We start from the raw sequence: 15,000 nt of genomic DNA, 5'->3' as shown, positions 1-15,000 counted from the left end.
TACTTTGCGTACCTATATTGTAAAAAAAAAAAAAAAAAAAAAATGCCCGCCTTTCTTTTACTATCCTGACGCGTCGGATATCAAGATGTTGAAGTACGTCATTTAATCACACATGATGATATTTTTATTGTAAACCTTTGAGTTAATGCTTAAAGTTAAGACTATAGGAGATAGACTTACAAATGCTGCTATGTGAATTGAAAGCGATCAGGGACCATCACACCACATTTCTTCAAGCAGTTTCAAAGTTCTTCGCCGCGAGGTAGATGCTACACGCTACCAACCCCCTAACAACAACACGACAAAACATACCCAAACTTCGCGAAACCTAAAAACAAACTCACACGGAACGATAGACGCAAAATACAGCCACCAAACGAATGCAAAATAACACCCTTAGAATCCCGGTCCATCCAAGAAAAAAGAAGATAGAGATGGGTGTCCCCACAGTCCGGCAGGCGAGGGCGGGGTGCGGCGCCGGGCGAGCGAGGAACCACCTCTCGCCGGCAGAAGGACGTCGATCTCCTCAGAACACACACCGTTGTCGGACGAAGTCGCCATGTCTCTGGAAGAGGTGGGGGGAAACTTTTCTCAAAAGTACCCTGTGTGGGTTTTAAGGAGTGAGGTGTCTCGTGGGTGTTGGGGAAGTGGGTTTGTATGTGGGAAAGAGGAAGTGTTATAAGTGGGTGTTCGTTGCGTGTCTGAAAAATCGATAGGATGGACACATTCTGCATGAGACGGGGAGGGCGTGCTCAGGAATGTATGTCTGTTGCCTTTGTACTCCATGGGTGGGATTCCTTCGTAGTTCTTGATAAAGCGGTGTCGTTTCTCTCGGAATTTTCATTATTTGTTCTTTGTTTCACCACCGCATACGATTTTATTTCTTCAGGATTCGAATAGGTTAAGAAGGACTCAAAACAACCATGCCTCTTGCTACTGCTTAGAGTAATAGGATTGAGAGTGAATACATGTAAATTAACTCGTGATTGTGTGAATTAAAGAAATGTCATGAGTAGATACTTTAACAGCACTTAATACAACTACAGGGGAATGAAAATCATTTCTTTAGTATTGATGTTTTCTGTTTTTTATAGAAGACCCAGAAACATAGATTCTCAGCAATGGTTTTATAAAGATAGCAGCAAACTGTATTCAGATGCAAAAAAAAAAAAAAAAAAATCTCTATAGTAAAGATGGCATATGATACCAGTGCCAATGAGTCATGACAAGCCTTGAATAGAGTTATTAATACACCTGTATTTATTTCTCAATGATGATCTCAAGAACAAAGTTTCTTCATATTAAGCATTCCTTAGAATAAAAGTTACAGAACTAGATATGGAGAACCACATTAGACCTGAATTATTGATGTACTACAACTTGGATACATTCCAATGGCGTAAGCAGCAAGTTGGCACCAAATGATAGGCACAAAGTAATGAATAATAAATCCGTGTAATAGAAGAAAGGGAATCCTATGTAAAAGGAATTCCATAACAGAATAGTTAAGGCAGTTGTTTGTCATTGTGAATGTTCTGGAAAGAATTCATACAAGATTTTAAAACTTATTTTGTAAGTAAACTATGTATATTTTTGGGAGTATAAGAGATTGGAATGATCTTTGTTTAATTTTGTACTTTGAAAGATTAGATGCTTCAATAATATGAAACAAGTTCACAATATGTATACTGCGGCAATTCTTCTGAGTGGGACTGCACGAATTCTGGCGGTGGCCATCTGACCTCTCCTATTTATTTCCAATAGAATTTGGGATTTAACTGGTTCCTTGTATGGTGACAAGCTCTTGTGTTACATTCTCCAATGTTACTATATTGCTAAATGTTATATTCTGTTATTAAAATTTTCTTTAATTTTCAGAAGTTTAATAAGGCAGCTGAGCAGGTCAAGAACCTGCAGCAGCAGCCAACTGACGACGAACTTAAGGAAATCTATTCCCTGTACAAGCAGGCAACAGTTGGAGATATTAACACAGGCAAGTTATTCTTCAAAACCTGATAGTTGAATTTTCATTTCATTACATCTTGAAAGAATGTCAGTTTATTTTATTCTATTTGTTAATTTAGTTATATATTTATTTATTTGTATATTTTTTATCAAATAAGTTTTTTATGTACATTGTCTCCAGTCCTGGAAAAGGCATAGAGATATTTTTTAAAGATAAGTGTCTGATCACAAGATCATATTATATCTGAGTGGTAAAATTTGTATTAATCTCTAAGTATCAGATCTGATAACAGTTGCAACAAAGGCTTATTTGTGATAGGGCTTGAAAATGTCTTGCTAGAAGTTTGTCCTTTAGTGTACAGATGTGATAATTGAGAAATTAGTTTTAGAATGTTAAAATGGGAATTAAACGAACTTGAGTTTCACATTGTTACTATGATGGAATAGAAATTATGATTTTGCTTTGTTAAGCATAGTGTCAACAATTTCATATAACTAAAGGCTAAATACTTGTGCAGTGAGATTCAATATCTTGTTAGTACAAGATAAGATTTATTTTAGTGTGAAGTTTAATATTATTTAGAAGGTTTATGATTTACAAACAGGAGATCATGATATTTAAACTTTTATAATGTTAAATATCTAGAGGCAGATTAACAAGTTTGGATAAGAGGATTTGTATGATGGTGTAACATTAGCTATCAAAATTACCAATGATAATGTAATATATTAAGTCCAGCATTGCTTATCAGTCCTCTCGAGTAAATTGTCTGATAATACAGGAACCAAGATAATAGATATTGAGTGTTAAGATAATATAAGGTATGAGTCATTTACCACATGACTATTTCTAAATCATATAATGCATTCATTTTATCTTTTTTTATTATTTTTTTTTTTGTAAAGTGTTTTTTTTTTAAGTGGATCATATCAAAATTGAACTAGAACTTCAAATGTAAATTCTATTTTTGCCCCGAAGTGAAACTCATTTTTCTCCCCTTCAGAGAGGCCAGGCATGTTGGACTTCAAAGGAAAGGCAAAGTGGGATGCCTGGAGCAGTAAGAAGGGCATGTCCAAGGAGGCAGCCATGGAGGCGTACGTGGCAAAGGCTGAACAGCTGATTAGTACCTATGGCCTTAAGGCATAAACATATCATATTGTGTAACCAGAGGATGTTCACATTACATCATAATTTTTTTTTCTTTTTCCATTTTCTCGACATGATTTGTAAAGAAATTGGTATCATTCGCCTTCCTTTCCTTTTATAATTTCTGATGCAGGTTCATTTACAAAAGGAACATGTTCTAATACTCAGCATGTCTTAGTGGATTTGTATTTTGATACCAGTGAGAATAAAATGGCAGATCTATATGTTGTATGATTACCAAAAGTATAATTTTAGTTGTATGATTTTTAGCTTAGTGAATTGGTACCACCGTATTAAATATATGGTTTTAAGAGGAGAGGTATTAATATTATTTTTCAGTAATAGAAACTGAAGGATCTTTAAACCATTCTGTATCTATTCTATTCACGAGCATGACTTACTCCTCATCCACACAATAACCTTATTTTGTATCAAGCTTAATAACAAAAGATGATTTTAATGCAATTCATTAACTTGCAAATCTTTGTTTCTGCAGATTTGATAGGTTAATGGTGAAATCTCAGAAATTCATATACATTCATCTTTTATTTCTACAACTTATTGAATACAGACTGAGAATTTTTTGATGTTGGCTATTTTCTTCTTTTTCTTGACATTGTAATAACCAATTCTACCATCTGACAAACCAATAACAAAGCCATACTATTGGGATATTCAGAATAACAAAAATTCAAGTACATTATATAAAATGGACTATCTCTTCAGCCTCACCCACAAGATCGAGCACTGACTGACAGGCATATGCTTAATACCCATTGTTTGGGCAAACCAAAAATGCCCATACCCATGGTTGAGCAAAAATCACCAGATAAGGCCATTTGCCTGATAGTGTAACTATTTGCTGCTGGGCATGGGTGGACAACCTTGTCAGATACCAGTATCCTGTGTATGAAAAATGTGTTTTTTCTCAGTAAATGGGTAAAGCCTGCTGGGCACTCTGATCATGTGGACAGGGCCTTGTACAGAAGATTAAAGAGAAAAAGGAATTTCAATAGATGGACAGCTATTCCTTCTCACTGACCTGTTAATAAATAAAAAGTGGTGTTTTCTTCCCATCTTTCACATAATAAAATTACTTAACATACTTTCCCAAAACTCATGATACTGACATACAATAGATCAAACCTGGGTCTCCTCTTGATAAACCTACCTTTCAAGTTAAGATACAATATTTATACAGTGCATAAGAACTACAACAACAGGTGGTACAAATACATCAGGCCTGTCACTACATCACATCCTATTTCTACAATACAAAAAGTTCAGTAGTATAGTCTGTGTATTTAGGTTGGTACAAGGTTTTACAATGAAATATCTATTATGAACATGGGAGATCACAAAACTGATTTACTTTTGAAAGGTGCATTAATGTGAAATGTGTAAGTGGAGAGAAATGAGCGTTCTAAAGGCACATCCAGAGGAGTGGGCATGAGCTGCAGTCACACTATTGGCAAAACAACTGATTCCACTCACAAATCAGCTGTTTTGCTAGTAGTTTGCCTGCCTCACACGCCCCTTCTTAGTTCGTGCCCACTGATTAGGCCCCCTTGTCTGGACATGCCTTGATACAAATACAATTTAAATATCCAATTGCAGAAAAGACATTACTAAGTCCTACATGAAATTTCAAGTGTTCATTGTGTTTATATGCTTGAACATCAGGGTGAGTTTGCCTAGTCAATCTGCGTGAAGAACAGTTTTACAGACTCCATTCCTTTGGTACATTTTAGAGGAGTTTTAATCTAAAATATAATCACAAACAATCTAATGATCAAGTTCAAATGATATACATCTTTTCAGTGAAATGACATTTAGTTTGCACAGTTTAGCAACGCAAACATTTTTTAAAGGCACAGATTTTTAAAACAAAAACAAAATTATTCTACAAGCTAGCTACTTAAGAAGAAAGATAGACACAAGGATTCTTTTTTGGTGGTGTGTTAACCTTGTTTTTACTTATTCATTCATTCTATTTTTATGCTGTAAATGACACAAATACAGCCTTAAAATCCTAACTTTACACTATACACTTGCAGTGAAATTTTCTAACATTTGAGCATACAATAGTGCAGAATGTACAACTTTTTTTCTGTGCTAATATTTCTCTAACAATGATGAGAAACTAATCTAATTTCAGAGGCACATCAAGTTTAGCAGCTTCCTAAATGGGAACATATGTGAAGGGAAATAATTTACTCTAATTGTTATCTTCTGTTTTGGCACACTGCTGGCAAAAAGTTATTATTCATAAAGATAATTATGAAAAAAAGTAATAATACTAAATGAAACATATTCCAATATACCAATGAATACCAATGAAATGATACTGGTTATAACAAGTAAATCAGGCCATTCAAATATATTCAATAATTGTTCATAATGTAAACAATAAAACTGTAAATAATTTCAAACGAGAGTAATGCATAATATACAATATTTATTTCCAGAACTGCAGTTCTACACCACTTAGGGGAAGACTGAAGAGAGATGTATAGACATGAATATTCCTTCTGGATATACCTGGTTAGTATGAATGCCGAGTAATAAAAGAGAAAGATAAGCAAATTAGCAATGAAAGGACATAGTAAAGAAAATAACTAAAGACTAATAAAAATAAAGAAACAAAGAAAAGAGAGAAAAATGGAAAGTCTAAAAGAAAATACTTTAGCACAACAGCTGAAAAATGATGCAGTAGTCCACTGTGATAAAGTTCAACATGAAGTAATTATACTCATTGAGCCTTGGTTCTATGATGTTACAATGGAAGATGAACCATCAAGGTGCGGCAGCCGTCTGACTGGCATCCCATCACTGTGGTTGTGGTGAGGATGTAATGACTCGTTCTATGATTTGCTATTTTTTAAAAATAATAAATGCTAACTCTATTTCCTACTTTATGGCTTTATTTAGTTTGTGACTCTACATATATGTGAGTCCATGTACAACTATTTCCATCAATAACTGATAGATTATATGAGTAATTGAACACTGCGTGACATTTGAACTGAGCTACTGTAATGCAACTACTTTTGTAGACTACTGAAATTTGTTTACAATATAATTTTTCAGTTTCTTAATGGCTTCACGAATTACATCATACATACAGGTATATGAGATGTTAAATGTGCAAGATGATTGACTGTTTACTCATACCTAAATAAATCATTCACAAATTCAGCGCTATTGGCACTTGTAATGTTACTGCCAAATATTAGCAAAGTAACTTATGAGAAAACATTAAAATCAACATCATCAATAACAAAAATAAAATAAAGAAAAATGGAAACAAGAAGCAAGAAAATATCTGTATAATTTGCTTTAACATAGCTTAAACAGCAAATAAAACCACATAAATCAGGGTCACATCTGTGTACACTAAATTTCCCGCTTGAGATGATATAAAGGGAAACATCCAAGTGGAAGTGAAGGTGGAAGATTCAAAATGCCATTACAGACTGTCATGAAACCTACAAAGCAACATAAAGAAAAAGGACAGAAGTATATGAATATCCTAGTCTTCATATTCTATATAATATCTAATACACCCTCAGGTCAATCACAATTTTTGTAGGAGCTACATAGAAAACACTAATGTGCTCTTAAAATGGCAGAAAATAAGGAACATTACCCGATTGTACAATGGGTTTTTCCTCCCAACCCTTACTGATAAAATTAAATATTCATGCAACTTTTGCGAGGAGAATGCGAGTGCATTAGATACCAATCAAGTAAATCACTCTAAGGTCATCAGGGCAGTTGAACTTTAAAGGTCATAATTAGAAATCAACAAACATGAGCTTATCACTTCTGGCTCTTTCAGTACATTGCTATACTTTGCCTGATAATGCTGGTTGAATTAAGAGATATAATAGGTGAAAAAAATCTTATTATTTTTGGGCATTTTGAAGCTTTCTTTTTGTATAACCCCCCACCCCCCCTTCACCCATCCTTTGCTTGTTGTTGCTGTGGGTGGGATTAGGAGGCGGAGACTGAGGCCCAATGTAGGGATCCCCCCTGCCTTGGACCTCAGCTCTCGCCTTAACTAATTTTGCAGGGTCTTTTCCTCTCCTTCTTTACTTTTCCTTCTCTTCTTCAACACTTTCTTCTGTCCACTTACCCAAATTATTAACTCATATTTACCCTTTTTGCCACAATCCTTTACCATAATGCTGTGTAACCTTTGACGCCTGTACATTTGTTTTTGACCATTGACCATTCTGGGAATCCACAAACATTGACTTAATGAACCAAAAATATTTACCTGGGGACTTTGCCCTACCCTATTACAATATTTTGTAGATGCCACTAATGTCCTTAGTTGTTGACATGGCAAAAATAATTCAGTAAATAAATAAAACAAATATGTAAACATTTAGGTAATACAATTATGTAATTCTATAGTGCATTATATGGGAGTAGTACAATCTGTCAATAAATCAATAAATCAACTATTCTGTAATTTTTATAGGTCTTCAGCTCACCTTGTAGCCAATGGCCATATGAGGGCATGTGCATCCAAAGGTTTCCTTAGAGCAGTATGAACAAGGCAGTGTTTTGTTAGTAAAAATCATAGCAGTTTTCTTGTCTATTATTTCTGACAAAAACCTTTTCTTGTTGATCCCAACCATTTCCTATGCTACTAGCTACAAATCTTAATGATGCAGATATTGTATACATACTTACGTCTTTCAAATAAATCTAAAGGCAAGATAATTCTTCAGACTGATCATTTAGAATACTAATATGTTTCAAATTTGAATTGTGTACCTCACCATTAGCATTTATTTTAATACTTTTAAATACCACTGCTATATTTCATTAGTATTAGTATTTTTTTCAATTAGCTTTCCCACAGAAGATAGGAATAAGATTTGGAAATGATGTCTCGAGTAATCTGTAATTTTGAAATCAAAGTACAAATCCGAAATATGGACTTTATGAAAACTTCTTGAAGTAATTCAGCCATAATCCATAAAAAAAACAATTAACATATATTTCTTTTCCCACTCCACTACAGAATTTACAATATATCAATGACTTCAGCAGTATGAATCGTAAAGTTAAAAATAATCATTTATATAACTATTACCTAAACAAAATAATGCAGGTGCAGGAAATGCATTAACATTACGAGAAACTAAAAAAAAAAAAAATTATCAAACTACAGGAAAGTAAATGTGATACAGTTTCACATGCAACATAATACTGTTATAGCTATCACAATCAGTAGGACTTTAAGGAAATATTACACTGTATTACAGATAGGTTACAACAAAATTTTTGATCTAAAATATATTTAACTAAGAAATGTAATATCTATATCACAAATGACAGTCACTATATGATATGGAGTCCTTTAATATAGAGAAATAAATAAAAGTGATTTTTATTACTCTTTAACCCAATGCCGTCGGGGAAAATGAACAAAAAATGGGGAAAATGCTGTGCCCATTTTCTATATTTTTTGTGAAATGTCTGCTCATAGATGGCTCTGCTAGTGCTTAGCCACAAAGGAGTCAATTAGTAGACCTTGTGACCATACGTGATTTGAATTGGCGGGAAAAACGTGTTTTTTACTAGTGCTATGGATATCGATGGTGTTATTTTTATTATAAACATTATAATTATTATAATGTTTTTTAATATTAGTAACAACAAAATAAGATAATGTAAAATATTTCGTAAATCAAAGAAAAGGGTGAACGGGCGAGACGGGCAGTACTCCTAACTGGCTCATTGGTGACTTAGTACAAGTATAGCCATCTATGTGTATAAACAATCAAACAAGTACTAACAGTGGGCAAAGCACGTGTCTACCCGTCGTATCCGTCGGCAAGGGGTTAAAGGCATCAACCAGCAGCAAGATAAATAAGATAAATATGATACTGTTATTCATAGAATTTTATCATCAGATTTCACCTTAGTCCTTTCCTTTTTCTCTTAAGAGCCAATAATATATCTTAATTAAGAATACTTCAATCACCATTTCACTCTACTATCAAATTTAAGGAATATGTCATTCACCATTATCCTTCTATGTAATATCTGATATGCTAAAGTGAGCTGTAATAGAAGACAAAGAGGAAAGCATCCTGTTTGCCAAAGTGGTCCCAATACAACAGACTAACATGCAGTTTTAGTCTTAAAATGCAAAATGAATATTGCTAAATGTCAATTCATTTCTTTTCTTTGCCCCTTAACCTCATGAGTTTCTTGAAATGCAACAATAATCAGAATTGTTGCTAGTGTCAATCATTACCACAATTGAAAAAAATTGCAGATTGTTTGAATATGCATTGTAGCCTTTGCTAAAATATCAAGGGTAGTAGGAACAACAATTTGCCTGAAAAATAAATGCTATTAATCTTTTAATGAGGTTATAAAGCAGTGAAAACAAGCAAAATGGAAGTAAATGAAAAAGAAAAGAAAATGTTTATGTATATGTGTACATTTATTTGATGTGAGAGTATTTTCTGTGTATCACAAAATAGCAGTCCCCTTGTGGCCTTAATTAATAAGCTTCTGTGTGATCTTATATCAAGGAGATTATGTTGTGTTTCACTTAGACACTTGGCACTTCTTTTGTATAGATTTTATGCTAGACCATGCCTAGTTTTTCACATTTAGATTTGATTTGACTGTGAGTAAGAGTGAGAATGGGTGAGGATGAGGGAGGCAAGGAAGGAGAGGGAGAAGGACAGAGAGAGAGAGAGAGAGAGAGAGAGAGAGAGAGAGAGAGAGAGAGAGAGAGAGAGAGAGAGAGAGAGAGAGAGAGAGAGAGAGAGAGAGAGAGAGAGAGAGAGTGAGTGAGTGAGAGGGATGGAGGGAGGGAGGGAGGGAGAGAGGGAGAGAGGGAGAGAGGGAGAGAGGGAGAGAGGGAGAGAGGGAGAGAATGACTAAATAAGAAACCCAAAAAGGAGAAAACATGATTGCTAGCAGCTGGGAACACTCTCTGCTCCTAATAAAGATTAATATAAAATTCTAAGCAAACCTAAGCATTGAGCAGACCAGGCCAAAGCAAAACTTAAGACAATAATAATAATAATAATAAAAAAAAAAAAGTAGAAGAATAAGGTCACCATGGAAGAAAAATAAATAAATAAATAAATCAAATCTGTTCAGTAAAGAACTATAATGATCTATTTTTCCACATTCTTTGTGGATGAAAATGCAGGCCACTATAACAGATGGAGGAAGGAGAGAGGAAAAGAAAAGTGAGGACAGTCATAAAAAACATCAATATATTTTATTGATAAGAGCATTTTAACTGAAACATCAATAGAATCACATAAGCAACATGGAGTCGTACTAATGAGGAAAACAAAGCATTAGTAATCAAGAAAATATTTTCTTTAACAATAGTTTTATGGATTAGTCTTCTGCTAATCCACAGTAATTCACATATAATGCATATATTTCTTTAAACAAAATATATTTAAATTTTAAAACATACTGTCTATTTCAATCAAATTACTGTAACAATTGTACTAAATGTGTACTATTCACTTATATATTACCAGTAATGTTGAACATATTCTTAAACACAGAAAAGGTACAACTTTACTTACTTGTCTGTTTATAATAAAAGACCCATTGTTGATATCGAGATATCTTTTTGAAAACACATTTTGGTGGCAAAAACTGTGAACTTACATTTTAAGCGACAAACCCCTTCATCTTCTCCATTCTTTTTGTCCGAACCAGACTATCGCAATAACATCCTTAATGTCATAACGTCCAGTGGTTGTACATTGGAATGTACCAAACAGTCATGTTCGCAAAGTATCCATAACAATAAAAACTATAGTGTGCTGGATTAATCTTTGATGAAAAATTTATGGACCTTCATCATGCAGATGAAACAGGGGAACTTTTGTTTTTGGAAAGTATGAATTCTACATATGCTTTGAGTAAATTTATTATATTTTCTTTATCACCATCAAATTCATCTCTTTTCTGTTTCAAATCCAAGACAAATGTGATTCTAATAAACTATACATTATTAACTCTAAATCTGATTTAAATTTACCACCATCCAAACGGTGGAGGTTAGGCAGTGGTAAAAAAATTAATATCTGCAATAAAAAAAATATTTAGAGGGGCACAAATACTCATATCTTTAAAGGTTATGATGACCAAGCAGCTTTTACCATGCTGAATAAGTCACTACATACAATCCCAGATTATGTCTTTTTACATAATATTTCACAAACAAAATCAAAATAAGAATGCATCATGGGTAAATGCCTTTCTAGACAATATATCTTTAGAAAATAAATATTCTCATACTTTGTGATAATACATAAAGAGTTCAAAATGTAAGTTGACTATATTCTATCAGAAAATTCTTGAAAGTACATGTTTTGTATCACTAGGATTCCATTTCTAATGCTCTATAAAATCAGTTCCATAACAAGAGTACATAGTCACCTACTCAGGCAATATATAAGTAGATTCAATGTGTATTTTGTTTATTACATTTTCTCTTTTTGAAGCATTAATATGTGATGATTTAATTTCAGTTTTATAATAATTTGAGCACTGCATATTAGAAATGTGCCAACAGTATTGGGTATATAGTAGTTTTGGTTTTGGTACAGGTACTGACTAGGTAAAAATATTGTTTTTTTCATTTTTACTTTTCTGTATGCTTTATTAATGTCTCCAGACAGTTTCATGTTAGTAGTTGATATAGATACTAGAATGTCAGAACTATCAGGGTACCGACTCTCAAGCTAAATAACCTGGTGGATACTGGATAAAAGGCCACAAATATATATAGTTCTTGGGTATCATACAGGACTTTCAAATTTCTTGAAATATTTGTATCTAGCTTCCCTGTTTCTAAAGTGCATGTGAATGTACCTTTACATTCTTAATAATCACAGGTAAATTGTTAATAAAAATCAAAATACTTGTATTGATACTGTTATACATGCATCTTCATCCATTGGTTATTATCAGGATATCGGAGTATCAGTTGAAAAGTGGGCACTGGAACCAGTATTGGTACTGGCATATTTCTACTATATACATTAAATTAACCCACTTATGCCTGGGTGGCAAGGCATATATTCTATGCCCACTGTGATTTTAGTTTATCAATTTTTTTTTTTACACACAAATGGCTCTCCACCTGCTTATTGCTAATAGCATTATTAATAGAATTGTCATAATCATGACATCCATAATAATAACAGCACTGACATTAGTAGCATTAGGAAAAAAACTTTTCTCAAAAACTCAAGGAAAAGGGAAATCAAGTGAGGTTACATAGGACCTACATATCGACTCTTTCTTGACTTAGCAATTGTAAAGCCTTCTGTGTGCAAACGAAATTCACAAAACAAAATTACAGTGGACAGTACATGTACCTGGTACCAATATGTTAACCCACTGGCGCTAGGTACATGGAAGTCCACTGTAGTTTTGTTCTATCTTGTGTACTTAGAGATAACATCAAAAACCCTTAGGAGTTAATTACCAGGCCAACATAATCTTACCTGTTCATACCATTTCTTGAGTTCTCATTGACAAGTCTATATTTCTAATACTATCATAATTGTTCTTTATATTAATATAACCATTTGAATTCTCATTATCATTATAACATTAATAGTAATAATAGTAATTAACTTACAATCTTCTTTCTCAAAATTCAAGGAATGGCATTCATGGGTAAGGCCAGGTAGGTTTAGTAACTGACTTGAATATGTCCTTATAGAGTCATGTCCATGCAAACAACATTAGCAAAACAAAATCACAGTAGACAGTAGGTCAACTTGTTTGTGAATTAAGATGAATGAATTCATGAGGTAAAAATAACAGATAACTCCTATCCAAAACTTTAACACTGTAGAATACTTCTTACCTTGAATCTTTTAGATGTGACAATGGGGTTGTTTGGTATATGATGCAATAAAACTAAAGTAATTGTCTCTTATATATTAGCAGCTGATAAAAGAGTCCAACAAAATATAAAATGGGAGGAAAAATCACCAAGCTAACTCATGCAAGATGATTATTTACCTATAACCTTTTAAACTGAAAACCTTTCTGCAGGTACCATTAATTAACTGTGATAATTACAGAAATGTTTAGGGTCCATTACAATAATCTATTTTATGTGTTTTAATTTAGATTTAGAAAAGTTACCAGATACTACAAATACATATATTTGAAAACATTCTTTTACATATTTTTGTGTGAATGTTTTGTGAAATATTTACACAAAAACTTTTGACAAACAATGACAAATAAAACCTATAAATATATAAATAAATACATAAGAATAAAAAGAAACAAAGGAAAGGGAAAATAATAATGTTCCCTAACTTTAATCATTACCTCTTAAGAATCTTTACTTCTTAAGAATTGCTATTCCTCATTAATCTTTAACCTCAATGTTGCCTTTATATTACTGATATATATATATATATATATATATTAGGAATTACTTAAGTAAAATACTCTCACAGTCCAAGATTAACACTGCCTTTGGCATCACATTATTCATTATACACTAAGTACAATACTTTGACGATCCATCAACGCTCAAAGCAAAGAAAGCAGAGCCTTGATTTTCATTTTACATATCTGCAGTAACCAAAAATAAAAACTTGATGAGAAGTAATAAATGATTCCAGCTCATATTAACTGTCAAATCAGCATGTACATAAAAGGATAAACTGTGGTACATCTAATATTGTAAATTTTGTTATGTGCCTTAACTCGTATACATAAGACATGTCTGAATAATCTAGGAACTTAATTTTTTTTTGATATATGGTCCTGTATTTTGCTTTTCATTTGCACCGCCTAATGCCTATTTTTATCAAGTATGAGATATAATAATTAAATGCTGGTTGTGATACTGAATCAGTATAAATATCATATATTAATTAGAGAATGTAGATTCAGGATTCTTGCCAAAACAAAATACATTATTCCTTAGTTAATTAAACAAGTATCCAATAACTCCCATTACATATGCTGATTTCACTTTAGTTCCCATCCATTTATTTCTTGAATCACAATCCTTAACCTAAAATAACTTTTGGAGGTAATATCATCATCTTTGAAAAAGTTTGGCTCTTGCTCACTATATTCTGTATTCTGTCAATAAGATAAAATATGACAACAAAATCATCTGTCTGGAGGCAAGTGGTATAATGTATATAATAAATACATTTTCTTATAAAAAAAAAATAGTTCTACGAGTAAAATGTGATTTGTTATTTTTCCTTATTAGCTACAAAATTACTTTTTTTGACTAGCTACAAGTTACTGGTAAATATATGATAAGATTTATAAGAGATACTTTTTAAGCTAACATCATGGGCACTTTTAATATACATATATAGCTTTGGTGTTTTAACACTTCAGTTTCATACAGACATCTTATCTACTAAACTACATTTCCACTTCTAAACAAGGAGTTAAAAATGAGAGGGGGGGAGGGGGGGAAGGGAAATGCAATGGTTGCATAAAATCTCATTGCCAATCCATGCATTTCTAAGCAGAAGTCAAATTCACTTTCCCATCCGATGAAGCCCCAGAATCATCTCTCATCTAAAAGACTGTAACCATAATAGCAAAAATACTAACAAAATAGAATACAAAATCTGAAGCCTGTGTAGCAGACTTACACAGACACACGCACAAAATACTCTCACTAGACCAAGCTTGGTTCTTGTCTACCTGTGTAGGAGCGTGCGGCGTAGTGCTTCTCCGACACAAAGTGACACCCTCACCCGCCTTATACCACAGTGCCGGGCCGAGGGACTGTTGGGTGTCATATGGCTTTCATATCCTCTGGGTCTGATCCCTCGCCCTGTAGATTGAAAAAGGATGAAAAAAAGAAATGG

The 15,000-nt window shown here is 33.1% G+C and overlaps 2 protein-coding genes across 2 annotated transcripts in view; one reads left to right on the top strand and one right to left on the bottom strand.

Moving 5' to 3' along the window:
- The first annotated feature begins 421 nt into the window (after positions 1-421).
- Positions 422-3,334, top strand: LOC125033509 (acyl-CoA-binding protein-like). The gene is made up of 3 exons (XM_047625067.1): positions 422-574; positions 1,879-1,993; positions 2,970-3,334. The coding sequence occupies exons 1-3, from the start codon at positions 560-562 to the stop codon at positions 3,110-3,112; spliced, it is 273 nt and encodes a 90-aa protein (XP_047481023.1). The 5' UTR covers positions 422-559; the 3' UTR covers positions 3,113-3,334.
- A 7,030-nt stretch (positions 3,335-10,364) lies between these two features.
- Positions 10,365-15,000, bottom strand: part of LOC125033356 (transmembrane protein 184C-like) — a 16,967-nt gene continuing 12,331 nt past the window's right edge. Inside the window, exon 11 of the mRNA XM_047624785.1 lies at positions 10,365-14,966. Within this exon, the coding sequence (XP_047480741.1) occupies positions 14,928-14,966 (39 nt within the window). The 3' untranslated portion in view covers positions 10,365-14,927. The remainder of the gene's footprint in view (positions 14,967-15,000) is intronic.

The sequence above is a fragment of the Penaeus chinensis genome, chromosome 16, assembly GCF_019202785.1.
Source record: "Penaeus chinensis breed Huanghai No. 1 chromosome 16, ASM1920278v2, whole genome shotgun sequence".
NCBI lineage: Eukaryota > Metazoa > Arthropoda > Malacostraca > Decapoda > Penaeidae > Penaeus > Penaeus chinensis.
This window is presented reverse-complemented; position numbering and strand designations above follow the sequence as displayed.

Coding starts and splice junctions, on each gene's coding strand:
- LOC125033509 (XM_047625067.1), top strand. Junction 1,994..2,969: donor AGTTGGAGATATTAACACAG/GCAAGTTATTCT, acceptor TCTCCCCTTCAG/AGAGGCCAGGCATGTTGGAC.